At 34.1% G+C, this 20252-nt stretch overlaps 1 protein-coding gene across 1 annotated transcript in view; it reads right to left on the bottom strand.

The window, feature by feature from the left end:
- The window catches only part of LOC129799837 (homeotic protein labial-like), a 33131-nt gene extending 19953 nt beyond the window's left edge, over window positions 1-13178 (bottom strand). The window contains exons 1-2 of the mRNA XM_055844078.1: window positions 13002-13178; window positions 11621-12681 (exon numbers count right to left, since the gene is read on the bottom strand). Of these exons, the coding sequence (XP_055700053.1) occupies window positions 11621-12542 (922 nt within the window). The 5' untranslated portion in view covers window positions 12543-12681; window positions 13002-13178. The remainder of the gene's footprint in view (window positions 1-11620; window positions 12682-13001) is intronic.
- Window positions 13179-20252: the final 7074 nt, after the last annotated feature.

The raw sequence follows: 20252 nt of genomic DNA, 5'->3' as shown, positions 1-20252 counted from the left end.
AAGCATTCTCCAAAGTTTTAACGCTTCGTCACATTTTTATTTTCAAGAGGTGTGAAAGCTTTTATTTTGCGGTCACAACAGAAAGAAAGCCAAAAGGATCTAAAAGCTGAGAAAGTGACTTGCAGCAACATTGACGAGATTTTCCGCAATAAATTAATTAACGACATTTATCGAATTACAAGAGGTGGAATTTTTCATCCAAAGACACGCACTTGACGTGAAAATTGACCCAACTTGCTAATAATGTACTCAATGTGGAATATTTCTTTCGTACTTTATGGATCCCCCCAACAAAATTTACGTGTTGGACAGCACTTTTTTTCATGTAAAAAACCCTCCAACTACCGTCACGATATTGAATATTGTGCTCTTTTGGCCTCAAACACGCGACATTCGGCAAACAAGCCAAAACCCAGTGTCCAGTATAGTTTGCCCACACGGAGTAATTAATCCATTCATCAATGGGGTAATTGATTCAAATGATATGCAGCGAAACCTCGAAGTTTACCACAATTTAGAAATATTTTCATAGAATATACAGAAAAACTGAAAGGGAAAGGTCTTAAGGCAAATCGGTGACTAACTGTACGCATTTCTTCCATTCTCAAATAATCAATGAAACTGATCAGATATCAAGCTCCAAAAATAATATACTTGTGTTTTATTGTCCCACTGATATATTCACGGATATATTTCTCGTGGAATTAACTAGCTAATGGGTCTATTTCAATCTTAACCACATTTTGTGGCTATCTTTCGAGGGGTGTGTAAGAAAGTTACAACACACAACAGCCACTTATGAAAACAATATTATTGTGTAGTAATTTTAATAAGCATTTTGTTATTCAAAATGCAAAATAAAAATAAAAATATATATTTATGCGTTGAAGAGGATGGGGCAGTTTTACGTGGTGTAATTTAGCGTTCTTTTCTTAGAATTCAACTAACTAAATACGGATGGTTTGGTTGTCTAATGGAATGATTTGGCACAATTTCTAAATATTTATATTAAACACACATTTTTTAAAAAATTATGTATGTGCAAAACTGCCCCATTCCGTCTTGTTAATTGTAAACTTGAACACAGGAAAGGTAATTGTATGGTGGCGGCGTTACTTGAGGTCTGTCTTAACTTATGGCCACGTCGCAATTTTTATCAGAAAATGTTTCCGAAAACTGATTTTTTTTAAATTTGGGGTTATTTGAAATCATTTTGTGACGTTGTAAAATTTTTTGCGAAGAGCCATAGGTAAAGACAAAAGTCACAAGTAATGCCGCCTCCCTACATTTAATTTTCTACACTAGAATTTAGGTCTTTATGTAACCTTAGTAACTTCTCGTTGTCATCAAATTTGAAGTTTACAAGGAATTACAAAATGAATCGGTCTCCATCGTTTTTAAAAATAATTATGATTAAGTAAAAATTTGACTAATATAAGTCTTAGCGATCTGAAAGTATTTGAAGGCTATTACTACACAGTAAAAAATATCACAAGGCTAATCGTTGGTTTCTTTTTTTACCAAGATAATTGTTGCAAACTTACACAAATTTCAGAATAACGTGTAATATTAATTTTGTAAAATGTGCGTTGTGTTGTGCAGCGAATATGATAAAATCCAGGCGAACCCAGGGAACTTTCGGAAGTCCGGGAAAATCCGTAAAACCTAGGTTAACTGAGGAAATTCTCTAGAGTTACGATAAAAATTATCCAATACCCTCAAAAAATAACCAAAAACTTAAAGTAACTTTAAATTTTACGTTACTTTTTGAAGACGTTAAATTTTAAGAGATAATGAATTTCTCATCCCGTAACTTTGTTGCAACTATCACCGGCTTACCAATACCGGCCTCCTCAGGAATCCGACAGAATAGGTGTGATTAGAAATAATCACATCTAATAAGATTCATAGGCTGTTGTTGCTTTATTGGCCATTTCCATTGGAAATTTCTGATTTTTGGAATGAGCCATTTCAATTGAGAAATTTTTCAACAAATTTGTTAGAAAATTCTCAACTCCATAATGAAAAAAGAATGCTTTTATCTTTTATGACAAAATTTCAATTTGGTTGGACTTTTTTGCATTAAAACTTAAAAATACAAATTGGGAACAGTTTCCAGACTGTTCCTATAGGGAACAGCTATCTATTGAGTTTACTTCTGATACTTGCATGCCAATGAGTTGTCAGCAGAGCGAATATTCATTAAAAAAACTTGTTTTCATTTCACAGTGAAGTTGTTTTTAGATGAAATTCAAGTAAGTGAAGGTGAAAATAGTGCGTGCAGTAAGAAAGTGGCCCTGAATTGGGATACGGTGTACCCAGAACTCTGATTTACGGTAAAGGCGGTCAAAGTGTTAGAACTGCGTCGGAAAACAGTATTGTTGCTATTTTAAAGTAGTAATGGTTTAAACTACCACTCATTGTGTCTTCCTCTGCTTCAATTTGTATACCAAATGATTAAAGATATCCTTTAACAGTGATTTCATGAAGGTTTCGGCTGTTTTTATGCATTTTTATCCAGAAACTAAATCAAAACAAACATGCAAGTGTTAGAAGAAAACTCAATGGATGCCGCTAAGCACTGTTCTCGAGAGGAACAGTCTGGTAAACTGTTCCTAATTTTTATTTTTAGCATTTATGCGAAAAAGTTCAACCAAATTGAACTTTTTCTTATAAAAGCATCTTTTTTTCATATGGAGTTGAAAATTTTCTAACAAATTTGTTGAGAAATTTTCCAATGGAAATGGCCCATTACTCATATAATCGAATTTTTAAATAGAAATTTTACAAACAAAAATTATAGTTACAAGTCTGTTATTGTGGCCTCTACATACTAGAGAAATGTATGTCCTTATTTAAGAGTTACCTGAGATTTTCCTACACAAGTATAGGGAATTTGCTTCAATATTAACATAAATTTCTCTAGTGTATAGAGGCCATTACGAGAAGACAACATTTTATAAGAAAAAAACTGTTATTGAGTGTCAAAACAAAATCAATTGTGCTTACACCATTATCTTGAAGCTCATCATTAAGAATGATTAATTTTAGAAAGGTATTTCATTTGTTTAAACGTCTAATTGTAGCCTCAAATCAGGCATTAATCATTTGACTAAATCATTCAGGTTTAACTAAATAAAATTCAAATTACAGGTGCTGCAAACCCCCTGATTTTGTCACCAAGTATATTTAATTACCAAACTCATATCATGTAAATAAATCGAGTAAATGGAAACTTAGGGTGATTTTGGGGTGATAATAAAAAAATATATAGAAAGAAAAAAATCACAAATTGATATTTCTGCCCATAATAATTCCAATTTTCCAAATTGTCAATTAGACTTCTCAAAATAGATGAAAATGAATTGGAGATTTTTCGTGTTGATCATTTTTTCGATGGATTAATATGAGAGGCTTTTAATGCATTAATAATGTATCGATAGTATGAAGGATGTGTGGGATGTAAATTTTGTTTTATTGGGGCTCATGTTGACAAATTCTCAAATAGACAACTTCTTGTGGCCGGTGTTTGACTCTCTATGGGTCGATCCGGTGTTTGTCAGCAAAGTCACCGGACCGAGATGGGTATTGAGAACCCAAGCAGATGTTATATAGGGGATACCGAGGCTGAATTAGCTTGGAAATGAAATTGGGCATATTTTTTTGAGAGCAATTTTTTTTTTAAAATACTATAATTTACAGGGCGATTGAAATAGGATTTTTTGTACAAGTTTCATCACCAAAAAATTGTATCATTTAAGATTTTTCATTCTTGATGTGTCATAGTAGGTAATATTGCAGAAAAACACTATCGCAAATGCTATCTTGGGCGAGACATGAAAGGTTACGCTATCTATGAAATAGACCACGCCCCCTTATCACTATTCGCTTGCCCTCGTAACAAAATCGTGCAAAATTCATAGATTTTTTTTCGAAAACTTTAGCATTTTCTTATGCTTTTTGCAATCTTGTAGTATTTGGATTGAAATAAAGAATTCTGAGTGTATCAAAAAAAAAACACCTGCCACTGTCTTATTTAGCCCCAACTTCCCCTAAATAAATTTTTGACCTGGCGGGAAGAAAGACATCAGTAGTTGTTGAATTAATTACTGAAATATCGCGCCATGGAACAAAAGACAGGGAGGAATGATGAGATGGAAAGATTAGGAGTTCTGTTGAGATGATGATGGGCATAGTGAAGAATTTAATTGTCTATATCGAAGTGAATCTGTGGGAAAGAACTTCTCTCACCATATCCATTTGATGCAACTTTAAACGCTAATGCAATGATTTTAAGGGATTAAATACAGGAGTCCCTTCCAACAGCAAATATATCAATTTTCCATATGCGGTTGCATAATATTTACACTTCACTCTTCTCATGCTGCTGATTCATATTGCAGCCACCAAAAGGGGGCCCCGTCTTTTGTGGTTTTGTCATTGCCAAATGAAGCCCATTTGGTGAAAAATTTTCTCCTGCGCGTCTCAATGCATTTTCCATGATTCACTGGAGAAGTGAAATTGTTTGGACGTCATTCAGAAGAAGATGCCACAGTGATTTCTTCAATTTTAACTTGAAAAAAAAAAGAGGAATCCCATTCCTCAGATCGAATTTCTCAATCGTCCGAGATCTGTGTCTTTGCCACCAAAATTTGTCTTTGATCGACAGACCCAGTTTTATGGGATGATAAACAGGAATGAGGGAATTTTCTACAATATTTGGAATTCTTGACAATTTACAAAACAACCCGGCTAACACAGAGTAAAGTGTTACTAGCGCAATGATAGAATTAAAAGTATTGTCTATGCTCTTATAGCAACGTGTTCATCTTGCCAATTTGGAAAAAGTGTGCTTTTTGTTTTAGTTTTTCTTTGAGAAATAAAAGAAATAAAAAAGAAAAATATTTTTATAGGCCTTAGGGTGACTATTTAAAAAGTGCTTAGTCAAAAGTCCTTATTTAAGTACTTAGTAAAAATAATTTTCATGTCCTTAATACAAATTACTTAATTAATGACTTTGCCAAAGGCCTTAATTAAGTACTTATTAAGACCGAGTCATACTATATAATGTAACGTTTTGGTGGGTTGTGATCTCCCATCACTTATCCGTCTGAGAGCGGTATCATTCCTTTTTTGCTTGATTACTTTTGGGAGGTCGCAATACTTAGTTTCACTCCTGGTTCATGGAGCCTCTGGCAGTGTTCGGGGACTCTTGATTCCTAGAGCTAACTCGAATCAGCTTTCTGATACGTTCTTTATTAAGTGGGTAATAATATTTAATTCATTTCCTCCAAGTGCCAGACTAACTATTGGCGGGACAGCGGCACACTTCCAATCTCAGTCTAACTAGATATTTCTTTTATTATATTTGCACCTGTATTTAAAATTTTGTTAATCTTTTTTTCATAATTTTCTTCTCCTTTCCAAACATTGTAAGAGGGCCGAAACCGATTTGTTTGTGATAATAAATAATAATAATAATAATAATAATAATAATAATAATAATAATAATAATACACTGAGAAAAAGAAGAGGGCGCGATTAACATTTTTTCCTCAGAACTTTAACACTTTTTAGGTGTAAATATATATCAATAATTTTTAATGTTCATTTTACACCTTTTTAAGGGTAAAATTAACATGCAAAAGGGTAACTTTAACCCCTAATACACCTAAAAAGGGTAATATTTACACCGATTTTGGATCAATACTGCAGGGTAAAATTAACATTTCCGTAATGTTATTTTAACTTTTCCGGATTTCTCTCAGTGTAATAATAATAAGGGGAAGTGGGGAACCTTTGAAAGTGGGGCACATTTGAAATTGGCATTTTTCACTTATTTTTAATCAAGATTTGAGCCTTATCGTGATATAACTTAGCTGCACAAACCGATTGAGAAGCTAAATTACATTTTGATATGGCTCAGTTCCACTTAAACATAGGAGAAAAATTCCAATTTCAAAGGTGCCCCACTTTCAAAAGTGCCTCACTTCCCCCTAATACGGTCTTCAGACTTAAGACTTTTAGCCATATGGCTTAACACTTCCAATTTCTTGTCAGGTCAGATTTTTGAGGAAATTGTCGTTTATGATCATTTAGGATTAGATAATTAGATAAAGCTAATGATCCCGAACTAGGCTAAACCTATGCTCCCCGAACTAGGTTGAACCTACAGTCTGAAGCCGGTATTAGGTTCACTACTCGCCGCTCGCCACAAAGCACTGACGTTTTCCTCATCTTCATATATTTTTTAAGTAATTGGAAGTTCTACAACTAAATGATAAATGCATTAGTCGGGAACGGTGCATACTGTAAATTTTAATATAAAAGTGTGAAACGCTGTTAGAAGTGTGTCAAAATCTTGCACTTTATTTTTTAAATATTTTGAATTTTGACCAAATCTTTTGAAAGTTAGGCCCCTTGACCTTGGATAATTCAAAATGGCGAATTAACCGGATAAAGGTGTCTAAGAACGAAACGTTCAGGTGGAGTAACTACACAACATATCTGAAAATCATTGAAATCGCTAGGGCCAATTTTGTGGAAAGTTAGAAAAACATATTTTTTACGTATTTTAGAGGGTAGAGAATACATAAAAGGAGAAGGAGGGAAAATAAAGAGATTAGGTTCGAAGTAATGTCATTTGAGGAGGGGACATCGCAGATCGGAAGTCAATATCTCCTACCGTTTGAATTTTATATGAGTCAAAAGACTGAAAAGATAAAAAAAGTTGTGTAAAATTGACACAATCTTTTCTATTTTAAATTAGAGAGTAAAATTGTTTTTTTTTCCTTTTTTCAGTCATTGGACCGTTAGACCTTAAGGCCTGTCATCATTAAAGAAGTAATCGTAAGTAAACTTTTGTTAATTTTTTAATAATGGTATTACTTCACTGAGAAAAAAGAGGCAACGATTAACTTTTTTTTTGTCGTAACTTTAACACTTTTTGGGTGTAAAAATATATCAACATTTTTTAATGCTAATTCTACACCTTTTAAGGGTAAAATCAACATGAAAGAAGAGTAAGTTTAACCCATAATACACCTAAAAAGGGTAATATTTACACAGTTTTCGAATCATTACTGCAGGGTAAAATTAACATTTCCGGAATGTTATTTTGACTTGTTCGGATTTCTCTCTCAGTGTTGGAATATAAATTAATACATCGTAGGGTGAAAGGAATACCTATTGACACTTTAAGAAGTCGTGTCAGGATTTATTGACACCCTACTCTGTACCATTTGGAATACGAGATTTGAACATCGACCCTTATCAGAAAAGGTAGACTAAGGAAAAACGTCATATCATCTACATTAAATTAGATAATTTAAGTAAATTTCAAGATTTTGACAAAAATGTCAATAGGGGTTCCGTGTGGAAGAGGTGTTCCTTCGACCCTATATTCGTAAAAAATCTATTACAATGCGCCTGAATAACAAAAACTACGAATTAATTAGGTTTCGTGTAATTTTTTCTGAGGGTCTATTTTATAAGTCGGCGACGGTCGTTACTTGAATTCAAATTTCGAAAATATAAATGAGCTTAAAATTTGGAACCTTTCTTAACAAAATAAACACTCCCAATACTTAAATGGTAAACAATCTTCCCAACTCTAGTGACAATCATTCGATTGAAGATGAAACTGAGGAATTTGTGTTTTTTGTGACGTGTGCATAAACAAATTTGAAACCGATCCATGTTTCTCCTTGGATTCAGATCAATTTTTCCATCGATCCAGGGTGGAAAATTCAACCCATGGTCACTTTACCTCAAAAAGCGTGTGTTTGTCAAAAATAAAAAGGTGAAATGTTGGCAAGAGAGAGACATTTTGAGGGTTGCGTGAGTGTCAAATGTTCAAGAATCACCCCCTTTTTTTTCGTACCACGAGAAAAAAGGGTAGCCACTCGAGAGTGTCGTGTAATTTACATTTGGATTATGGTTTTAGCATGTTCTCAGTACATACATCTCGTCCGTGATTAAGCCGTTCTTCTTGGACGTGAGATCACGTTGCTGGGTAAAAGCTTCACGAAGTGGGTGGAAAAGCTGGAAAAATTTTCTCACTAAAATCGAGTCTTTGGGTGAAGGTGGGAGATGGAGTGATTTTCAGAGGGTGGAAATGTTGTGGTATTCAAATTGGCTTAATCACCCCTCGACTTGCGGGTGCGACAAAATCTCAAATCACACGAAGAAATCTACCCTCAAGAGCCACCCATCGGGGGTGAAAATAAAATGTATGGTAAGTGTCCAGCAACGAGAAGTCTGACTGCGCTTATAAAAACCCTGACATTCCTATCGCAACATTGAATTTTAACTTTGCACGCGGGAGGAAAGGACTCAGACTTTGGACACGGCACTCCAGGAGAATGCAAATTAAGTCCCAAGTAATTAATTCAATTGCATATTAATTGCTTGAGGTGTAATGTGTCTCAAGGGTTTATTTATTTACTTTCTCTTGCAGAAAGTTCTTTGAAATCTGTTTGGTAAGAAAAATATTAGAAGATAATGTGATTTTCTAAAAGTCGGACAGTACTGAAAGTCGGACACACCGAAAGTTGGACGGACCGAAAATCAGACTACAAAAGAGAACATCGGTATACAGATATTCATAAACTTGAACTATTCCTTAAGTGTCCACCTTTTCTAATTTTATCTTAAGTTGCTAAGAACATAAAATTTTCTTCGACATTTTTCATATTGCAAGTAGAAACTTGTTGAATTGACCAGAACATTAGTTGTTAGAAAAATTTCATTTAACCCATTCCTTACCATGGTATTATACATCATACGCAAATTGAGTGATTTTTGATGATTTATTTCTGGGCAATTTTTATCCGAATTGCTGTCGGGAATGGATTTTTAGTAACGTTAGTTATTCAATTACTTGAGAAATATAGTCAAACAGAGATGAAAATACATTTTGTTGTTCTTTTCCCCTCAATATCTAATTCTAAGTTAAAATTTTCTCAAAAATCTTTAAAAAGAAATTAGAGAAGTCAAGGCTAAGCCTTAAAGCCTCTACACATTGGAAGCAATTCTCGTCAAAAACTGCTTTTTTGACAGAATTTTGATGTTTCCACCGACAGCACTGCATGCAATTTCCTCCAAAAAAAAAAACAAACAATTTTTGACAAAAATTGTTCTCAATATGTAGAAGCCTTTAGGTTTAAAGATCGTTTTACGCTTAATAATACTAATTAGTTTATTATAAAATAACTTTAGGATAATATTGAAAATATTTCACGGTTTTTTAAGTAGACAAAGTAAGGAATTGTTTTCATTTCCACTGTAGAACATTTTGTGTCCACTATCAATTGAATTAAAGGTTGCGCAAGCTCTCGTGTTATCTTTTCCGATGTAACACGAACTTTACCGAACTCAAGCCTGAAGTAGTTTAACAAATAAATTTAGTTAGTACTATTAATATTCAATTTTACGTATTTATTTTCGTTTATGGATAGTATTCTTTCAACTCATTTGACCAAAAACTTAATTTAGTGGGGAATGCTGTTTTTAAGATGATCAAGAAAACATCTTCTTGATGATTGTTAATTTTTTTGGAATGGAAGCGGAATTAAAAACACCGGATGACGTCAAATGATCATCCAGTGAACATCATTCAGCATGTCATTGTGTCTCCCTCGTCAAAAAAATATGCTCTACAGTAGACACTGTCATGCGATCATGGGTGCAAAATGTGCGCAATCTTGCAGTGATCCTCCTGTCTCTTGGAGGCAAAAATGCTCTTTTAGAATGGGCAAAAAGACGCAAAGGGTAGAGCACGATGCGAAGGAGCTAAAACGACACACAAAATCATCCATCTGTCACTTATCCATGGCGTACACATCAGAAAAATTGAAGAATTGAAACATGAACGCGCCGTGCTTCTTGTCAATTAAACGCGATCATAAAATGATATTTACGGAATTTTTTATCCAATACTCCAAAGCACCTCACGGTGTGCGTTTGGGTGCCGACGGACTAAGTAATTTTTTGAACTTGGCGAGGCAATGAAATTTCTCAATTGAGATACACCATCGTGAGAGACATCCAGAAGCAAATAATCACATGTTAGGATTCAGAGTTTCATGATAAATTAGCTCATTTGATGGTATTTCAAAGGTTTCGTGAAAAATTTCAAAGCTAGGTACACAGTGTAAAATGAGTTGGAAAAATTCGGTATAGCGGCCAAAATAAACTGGATACTAGTTTTTACGCATCTTTTTCTCATCAATGTTTCGTGTAATTTCTTTGTTCAGAGCCTGAGGAAGTGATCAAATAAATCACGAAACGTCGCTAAGATGCGTAAAAACTAGTACCCAGTTTATTTTGGCTGCTATACCGAATTTTTCCAACTCATATTAACCACAGTCGTCATTCTTCAATTACAGTGTAAAATTATTAGCTGTTTTAGTACGATTAAATAAACAATTTTTACGTACTACTACACATTTTTGTAATTCCTACACTTTTTGTGTAAAATATGTGTAATTTTACACAAAATGTGTGTAATTTTTTACAAAAAATATGTTACTTCATAATCTAAATTGTGTAATCAGGTACTAAATTTTCCTTCTAACTACACAGTGTCCTGGAGTACTTAATTATTTAACTTTTCAACAATAAATTCGTAAAATAGTAAACTAATGATTATCGTTGCACATAATAATTCTCGTATACGCTTGATAAATTTCGTCGGTTGCGTTTACCTCTGTCGTATCTGCATTTCTTTTGTGTCAGCATTTCCCGCAAGAGAGGACGTCTGTATTGTAGCTTGCACCGAATGCAGATACAAAACAAATGCAGATACGACAGAGGTAGATGCAACCGACGATTTATATGTTATTTTTGCAGTAGAAATTACGGTTTCAATTAATTTCAACTTTGTAGAATATTTTAGGACTTTATATTATGTGTTATTTATTAATTTATAATTTTGATTTCATCCTGATATCATTCATTTGTTTTATGATCTTTTATTTAACCGTTTTTAATAATTTATTTTATAAACTTTACTCTTTTTATTAAAAAGTTGTGGCGATGTAGAATGCGCCTTTGTTTTTTTGTTCTTCAAATTTTATTTCTTTCTTAAAATTATGAATTGATTTAAGTTTTGATTTAGGATAAATTGAAATAGTCAGTAGGCTTTAAAGAACTATACCTCAAAGTTTGCGTACAATCTTATCTTTTTTGTTTTTGATCTTGTTTTATCCTCATATTTAACCCGGTTTTCAAATGTCTATGAGACTACAGTAGACTCTCACTCAATCCGCTCTTTTTCAATCAGGCGACAAATTTTGTTGACAATTTTCACGTTTAATTATGAAGCTAATTCGATCAAATTCGGTGTAGTTCTTCCTATTTTTTCGTGATTCTTTATAATTGAGCGATTTTTGTGGAATTTACAAAGGCTTTGACGCTCAATTCTATCGCTAAACCGGATGATATTTTGCCCCATATTCCCGATTGAGAGAGAGTCTACTGTAAATCTTTTACAAGTAGAAGTTAGCGTATTAATTTGAGAACAAACCGGGAATTTTTCTGATCACTCAATCCTATCTCAACGATTGAAAGAATAGATTTAGGCACCTGCATTAATTTATACTAAATCATTGCGACTTACCTTGAGGCTTTGGCACATTCCTTTTGATTTGCATCCACTTGAAAGTGGTAATGTTTTGTTGATTCTGTTGCTGTTGCTGTTGCTGATGTTGTTGCTGATGCTGAAGATGCTGAACTGGAGGTGATCCTTGCATCCCTGTAGAAGCCATATGGCCCATTTGACTCGTTGTCTGACTTCCCGATGAGATCTGTCCCAGTCCAAAGGGATGGCTGACAGAATTCTCAATATACGAGGAATGGTGATGATGATGCCAGTTCCCACTTCCTCCTGAGCCATGGTGCCCTGTTGCTGAGGGTAGCATCTCATCCCCGAGCTGGTAGTGACTCAGGGGCACTTTGTCCTCACTAGCCTGGAGATAGGGACTAGAAGTGGCGCCTGGGGTGCCATGATTTTGCCCATAGATGTAGTCCAGGTTGGTGTAACTGAGTCCATTGTCGGAACTGATAATGTGGGAGTCTTGTAAAGGCCCACCTGGTGGACCTCCATTGGTAGCCGTTGGGGGAAAGTAGGGCTGATGCTCGGGCTCGTAGAAGCCCTCTGTTGGGGAGTTGTTGGCTGTTGTTGTGATACCGTACTCAGCTGCCGAAGGGCTGTAGAGGTGCGGATGGGATGTATACAGATGTCCGGCGGCTGTGGACACTGTGGATCCAGAGCCCACCTGCCCAGATGAGTACCCAGCCTCAGAAGCACTGACCTGATGGCTCTGATCAGAGCCAGCTGAATTGGACTGGATAATGCTCAAATGTGGAGGATGGTGGGTGGATTGGAAGTAGGAAGTGTAACTGGTGGATGTGGCATCGGGGCTCTGGAAGCCCCCGGGGTGGGTTGTGTGATTGCCATACATGCCAACGTCCATCATATTGGCAAAACGAGAAGTATCCTTAGGTCTCCTATTTCCCGCACAGTCACTTCCTTGGACCATTCGATCACTATTTTATTCACTAATTCACATATGGGGGATAATTCACTTTTTTATACTTTTTCTGTTTCCCAATTCACTCCCTATTTAGGTTCTTACACAAGAGTTATCATTGGGAAAATGTTTTTTGGCCGGTTTTTTTCTTAAATTAAATTTATTGAAAAAACATTCAATGTGTAAAAAATAGTTTAGTTGAAAAATTACTTTTGTGTTAAATTAAATAAAATTTATAAGGAAAATGAAGATATTGATTTTTCATGATAACAATTTCAAGACGAAATTTATCATTTTACTATTAACACCAAAATAATATCCACTCATAAGAAAAATCATTTTTCCGACTAATTTTAATAAAAAACTTATTTAAACATTGCTTTGCCAATTCTGTTCCTTATTTTTATTGTTAATTTATTTTTTTAAAAAACAAAATTCAAGTATTTTCCACCTTAAACTATTTTTTACCGACTATAAAACCTCAGTTGTTATCATTGTAAAAACAAAACTAATCACACTTTTCTATTATCCTTAAAAAAAAACTTTTTTTAATCTAAATCTCAATTTAAACCACAACGCGACGTTTCCGTAAAGCGAAAGACTCACATGATGCCATGTGCTCGACTTGCTTGACTGTTCACGTATGATAAAAATTGCGCCGTGAACGTCCACTTGAAACTTTTCTGCACTCTTCTGGCATGAACGTGTTATCTCTGTTTAGCACATAGTCCAGGTAGGATTTAAGTTTGGCCCTGGCTTCAACGTATAGGTTCGACTTGGTCACACCTATTGGAATCTTAAGTCTCAGTCCCGCGTTTTCGAGGTATTTCTGTGCTAGAAGACTTCGTGTCTTATCAGTTGAGTTTCTTGCTTATGGATATCTAGGATACCATTAGGTCAGCCAGGAATTCAGCTCTTGTCGAACCTGTCTAACCTATAGGTCCGGTATAGAACCCTTCCTGAACTCAACAAAATCTAATGACTAATATACACTTCCGGTTTCCAACAAATCCCAAATCCAATTGAAAAAATAATCCGAAAAACTTCAAGTAGTACAAAACAGAGTTCAGCACTGGTTTATGGTGTTATGCTATCATCTCGCTTTAGCTACAATGTTAAATGCTTTTAGGGCGGTGTCTTGGCTTGAGTGTCAGGACCAATCCAATCCTCTGGCCAAGCTACTCATATGGATTGGATCGCCGAGAATAATTCTCAATTATCCAGGGAAGCATCTCGAGGCTGATATTCGGAGATGGCACATTTTGGGTATGAGTTCCAACGGATAGTTTCCGCGTATATGAAATTATATATTTAATTAGTGCAAAGGTTCTCATTAAAAAGCGAGAGATGGAAATGGAATAGGGGAATGTGAGGCAGTTTTATGGAAAAGAATTTAAAGTTGACTGTGACTGATTCGATTATACTTGATAGACACATCTTAATATTACTAAAAATGACTAAGAAAGACTATTTCTATTTCTCAATATTTATTTAGGGGGAGCTGGGGTAGTAGTAAACAGGGGTAGTTGTAAACACTGTGATTTTTTTTCATTAATTTTAAGACTCCAGAGGATAAAACTCATAACCATTCATAGATACCATGGGGATATATGTCCACAGATGAATTGAACAATAAAATCCTAATACTTTAAAAATAAAAGTCATTTTTCCCGAAAATGTTAATATTTCGATTATTTTGATCATTTGGATTTCCACCTGGAAATTAAAAACTGTGTAAAATAATCGAAATGTAGCAATATCAGTTCTTTCCTACATTTTTTAGGATTATATTAATGAATTTACTAGAGAAATTTAGATTGTCATTATTTTAAAAGAATTGATAATTGGTCAGAAAACAGCATTTGGGGTAGATATAAACAGGCAATTTCCCCGTAATTGTAGATGTCGCGAGTGTAGAATGAATGGCAAAATATTTTGTCTTGTTCTTCATTTCATTCGTTTGACAGCTGTATCTCATGGTGGGAAACTTTTCGTAGTGTTCAAGAAGAAGTCACATGAATTCAAAATATGGGGAAAATCCATTTAAAAATGTCTTTTATTTGCATGGTTTTAGTTTTTTTGCTATTTTAATTATTCCTTGTAAAAAGTATAGTGATTTTTTTTTTTTAAAAATAAACAGTCTTTATATATTTCTTAAGTAATTAAAATAATTGAAAGTGGTGCTAAGTTAATTTCAAGGGTGGAAAAAAGGGTGTTTACATCCTCCCCAGAAAGTGTTTACTTCTACCGCAGGTATTTTGTGAAAAGAGAAAAATTCACAGTGACACAAATTTTATTTCTATGGAAAACTCAATTGTTTTCCAGCATCCGCATTACCCTCGATGAATTGTCTATACCCAAGGGTAAAACATGAGCTAAGAAATATTTTCCAAAAAATCACGGTGTCCTTGGAAAATTACCTCAAATTCGCATCTATTGAAAATGTTTACATGTGCCTCAGTCGTCCCTAATTAAACTTGTTTTCATTTTAGTCAATTTTATTTTAAGCAAAAAATAAGGAAATTGAAAAAAAGAAGAAAAACAAAGTTACAATTCGTTATATTTTTATAATAGGGGACAGAGTGCTTCCTTCGGAGAACTCAAGTTTCGAACAACTCATTTTTATGTGTTGCTCACATGAAGTATAGGGGTAACTTTAAAAATTCACCATTGCACGGAACTTATCCTCTAAATAGCGCCGTGCAGCATCCCCCAGGCAGGGTATGCGGCAAAGCAGGTTCACAACAATATTTTATTTTTATTGAGCTTTTTTACAAAAGATATTCCAAAATTTGTTCCATTCTTTAAAAAAGTAATTCAAATATGTATTTTTTATTGATTTTCGCGGGAAATATGTGCTGCTTTTTGTCAATTTTTTCAATTAAACTACCTATTTCATTATAAATGTGATTGGGATGCAGCTGCCGGCGACTTACCTGAACTGGACTCATAGTGAAAACTACGAAAAATCTGAGTAAGAGATTATTTAACAAAGATTTTAAAAGCTATTAGAATTTTTTTTAATGGGGCGCTATATTTGTGTGTTTATTCCCTGAAAATTATACCAGAATTTAAAAAAAATCATACAAAAATGGTTGTATTTTTCAGGTTTGGCCTTACATCCTTGTATCTGCATAATAGAGGTGAGTACTTTTTTTAGTTTTAGTCCTTCGTAAAACCATTTGAGGTATAAATTTGCTTCAGAAAGAATATTATAACAGATATGTAAGTATAACTCATTTCTAAGTGTTGGTTGCCTATTTTGTGTTGGTATATTGAATAAATTGAAATTGAAATTGAAAAATAAATGATATTTTTGTTAAAATTTTCTTTATGAGCTGATTTCGAAAATTTTGAACAAAAGAAGATCTATTTATTTCTAAAACTCAAATAACAACAATTAGATTTTTTTTAAAAAGTTTTGGAATGGTTTCTCATTTTATTATTATAACAGTTTCTGCATATTATCTTTCCCATTTATTGACACTTATAATATTTGGCGTATTGTATTGTATTATAGGTATTATACTTAGCTAGATTTCTGGCTATAATCGGACAATTGTTAAAATGATTTATTGAGGTCTCTACACATTGAGAGCAAGTTTCGTCAAAAATTGCTTTCTTGAAGGAAATTGTCTGTACTGCTGTAGGTGGAAACGTCAAAATTCTGTCAAATATGTTTATTTTTGACGAAAATTGTTCCTTATACGTAGAAGTCTTTGTCAAAATTGGTTTCAAGGCCTAAAACCTTGGTAAGCACGGGTAGTGTAAACCTTATAAATAAAAGAAACGAGCAAAAATATCTGCTCCTTTACAAAATAGACTCGCTCTCCCCTAATGGTAATTCGTATAGAAGATACTTTCCTTCTAGTGGCTCAAAGGTCTTCCCCAGTGCTGGGATTTTGCAGTGGAATTTACTTTGGGGGATAATTGATCAATGGAATTGATAATTTTTGATTAATACCTAATTCAATTACCTGGGATCTAGGCCAGTTCGATCAAACGGGATTAGCTGAGTGGGCTAAACTTTGGATGGCTCTGGGATCAAAATTCGTATATTTTGGTTTTTACTAATCTCACACCATTTTTAATTATAGTCTCTAATTGTGTAGATAAAGTGATTTATTGATTCTTTCAGATTAGCACAAGCTATGCACTAAATCATTTCACATAATCTCGTACGATTTTTTTTTGGTGGTGACTGTTTTTGTGATTTCTTCTCAATTGCATCACCAGCACCTCATAATATCTCAATCACTAGTCCTTGGGATTTTGCTAGCTAGACCTCTTATCCTTGTAGCTTGAAGGTATAACTTGGTGATGATTTCTGGGAGACTTTGAGGAATTTATGTCTTGCTCTGTAAATTTGGCAGGAGATATTGAGGATGGGTATGTCAATAGACTAAGAGATATCTCTTAGACAGGTCATCAGAATAATTGACAGGACATCCCAGGATATTCATTGTAACTCACTCCAGGACAATTCCAGCCTCTTTCCTCATCACGTGAATCTTTTGGGCGCATCAATGAGCCCCTGACACTTTTTTCAAAATTCCACCTCAAAATGTCCTCATACCCTTCAATCACCTGGAAATATTCTATGCGATGAATTCAGTACGAAAGGTGAGAGAGATAGTGAAGAAAATAGAGACGTGAATTTCTTATCGTGGCCCATACATGAAATTTGTAATCATTTACAGCTATCACTTATATCTTTTTCAACTAATCCCCGTGCATTAAGTGGGATTTACGTAGTCCGATTACAGGAGAAGGTAATTTTGGTTATTTTGCGCGTCATCCGCATTTGGACGTGCCCAACACGTCCCTCTTTTTCAAATATTACTACTCTGAAAGGCAAGGTTTGTAATGGTATTTTAATAAAAATTTATTAGGGGATGGCTTTCAGGCTTCACACATCCTCTGGCTTCGAACACTTCATATTTTCTCCATGTTCCTTCCATGAATCTGACTTATTTTTTCAGGAAATGTGTAATTTAATACCAGCTATTAATTTATATTGCCATAGGTCAAATTTATTAAAGAAATATGGGGAAAATATATGAAATGTGCGAAGCCAAAATATGTACGAAGCCTGATTTCCCTATTGCTACAATATAAAACATGAAGGAGTTTTGTCACATCATCGGCAGAAACACATCCCTTTGATAAACTTTTAGCAAAAAATATTAAGAAGTCTAGCTATTATATTTACTTTTTTTTCTAAAATTTTGCATACTTCCAAAAAAAATTCCACCATATATTGCTAATATTCTCTCTCTAAAGAAATCTTCATCTGCCCAAAAAGAATTCGCGAAGAAAAAAAAAACGTATTAATCTGGATTTGGCGAAGAGACGGCGCGAGATCACATTAAGATGTTGTGACAACATTAATTGTGACTTTGTCTATCGGTGAGATGACTCTTGACGAGAAACATCCGCTCCTAAAGTTGATTAATTAAATTATAATATCCTTTCGCGCCACTTGAGACACCCACACTCAACTTCTTCAACGCCACTTCTTCGTCGATAAATTGTCTCTCAATCCCATCACATTGTCTGATCCGCGTGTCCAGAGATTTCTGGAGAGAGAGAGAGTGAGAGGGATTCCTTCTCCCCGTGGATGCACATTTTCAGATTGAAATGCGATACCCAAAATATTGAAGACAGTTGAGCAACAGAGTCAATGATTTCAGTGGTTTTGTCCTGTCACCTCAATCAAGTGATGGATGATGACAAAATAAATTTAACTGTGCAGGATATCTTGGCGGGAGGATGATGACTAAATTACAATCCAGTCCTGGAATTCACTATGTGGCATTATTTTTTAAATTGCAGCCTAATAACTGACAAAATGCAATACCAAAAACGATATTGAAACTTTTATAGGCTAAATGTTCATCTTCAAATAAAAGGGATGGCAAAGCGTCTCAGGCTTTGCGAAATGCTCGAAATCGTGACTTAGATGCCATACCTCAAAAGTACTTTCGCATCATTTACCGTTTGTCAATCGATTTGAACCGATTCATAGATCACACAAGAGATCCCCCAAAATAGTTTTAAAAGTAATAGAATTGATTTTCAGATAAAAGTTAGCTATCGGCTATGAACTAGTTCATAACCGGTTCAAAACCGATTTGAACCGATTCAGTTTCGTCGGAAATTCCGAGACCTTTTCAACGAGCCCAAACATGACCCATTCGCTTGATAAATGCCCTCTATATAGCCTTTTTTAACCTTTGACCTTGAAAAACCGCTATTAGCAAGGATTCAACGGTATTCCGTAGATCTTATTTATATTTATCTAAAAAATTAATTAATTTTATTTTATATGAAAAATAATTGTTTTCCAAATGTTGATCATATTTGATTCGTCAAAAGTTTGTTGCCTTATTGAAAAAACATGCAACCAACTTAATGTAAATCGGTTACATTTTGAGTTTATGTCACATGAGAGGCAAATGATGGATTTGTACATTTCTAAAGTTATCAATGGTGGATATATGTATATAAAAGTGATAATGAATAATAAGAAATAATCTGGTTTTCGATAATTTTTAGTTTCGGTCAAAAATGGCAAATTACAAAAAGTTAAAAGATGGGAAATCATCCAGAGATGCTGTCGGAATCAAGGGGTAATTCATAGTCAATCATATTGGCTCGGGTTCCCAAAAAAATGTATGGGTTCCCCGGGTTTCCTGAAAAAAATATATGGGTTCCCCAGCCAGATTGGCTCGAGTTCCCCGAAATGAGTTACCCCTTCGTCGGAATGATTATCTCAGAATTTAGCTCTCAAATGACATAAACTTAAAATGTAACCGGTTTACCTTAAGTTGGTTGATGTTTTAACCATTTTAAATTACTTTTTAACCCTTTAAGGATGATTGGGTTACCGGGTGGCCCAAAAATGAAATTTTTCTACGGACTTATAATGTTGTATTTTACTCTAATAAGTTAGAAAAAATTATTTTTTCTGATCCTCACTTTTTGATCTTTTCGTCTTTAAAGGGTTAAATGAGGCAATAAACTTTTGGCGAATCAAATATGATCAACTTTTGGAAAACAATTATTTTTGATATGAATAATATCATAATTGATAGTAATCTACGGATTACAGGGAAGTCATTTTCAAAAAGAAAAATTTTAAAAAGTAATTTTTTCTATCATTTTTTTCACTTGTTTTCTCAAAAATGCATTATGGAAGAAACTATTGGCACCCATTGTATATAACTGCTCTCTCCGTGGAGTTCGAGCATTAAAAACTGAAGTGTTAGACGCACCAAGATTGATCTACTGAATTTCAGTAGAAGCATTTGATCTTCTGAAAGGAGTTTTTCATCACTTAAAAATTTTAATGTCACGATAGAGTTCAATCATATTATAGCATCATAGCAAGTATAGAATCATATTAGGGGAAATCGGGGCAGAATTAACCAGGGGTAGATGTAGACAGTGGGATGTTATAGTTTTCCTTAGAAGGAATATTGAGAAAACAACTATTTATTTAGAGTAAATGTCTCACTTCTTTCATTCGAATATTAATCAGCCTGATACAAACAATTTTTCACAAATTATTACTTACTGTCTTAGTTATCTCTAATTTTGTAAATATTTAAAATTCTTGAATTTCTTTTCAATCTTTGCATTCGATATTACTTTGAATTAAACAAATAAACTAAATATTTTAAACCTGGATTTTTCCAGGATATATAAACCAGAATA

This window comes from Phlebotomus papatasi, chromosome 1 (assembly GCF_024763615.1).
Source record: "Phlebotomus papatasi isolate M1 chromosome 1, Ppap_2.1, whole genome shotgun sequence".
Classification (NCBI taxonomy): domain Eukaryota; kingdom Metazoa; phylum Arthropoda; class Insecta; order Diptera; family Psychodidae; genus Phlebotomus; species Phlebotomus papatasi.
Note: the sequence above shows the minus strand (reverse complement) of the source record. Positions and strands in the feature narration are given on the sequence as shown.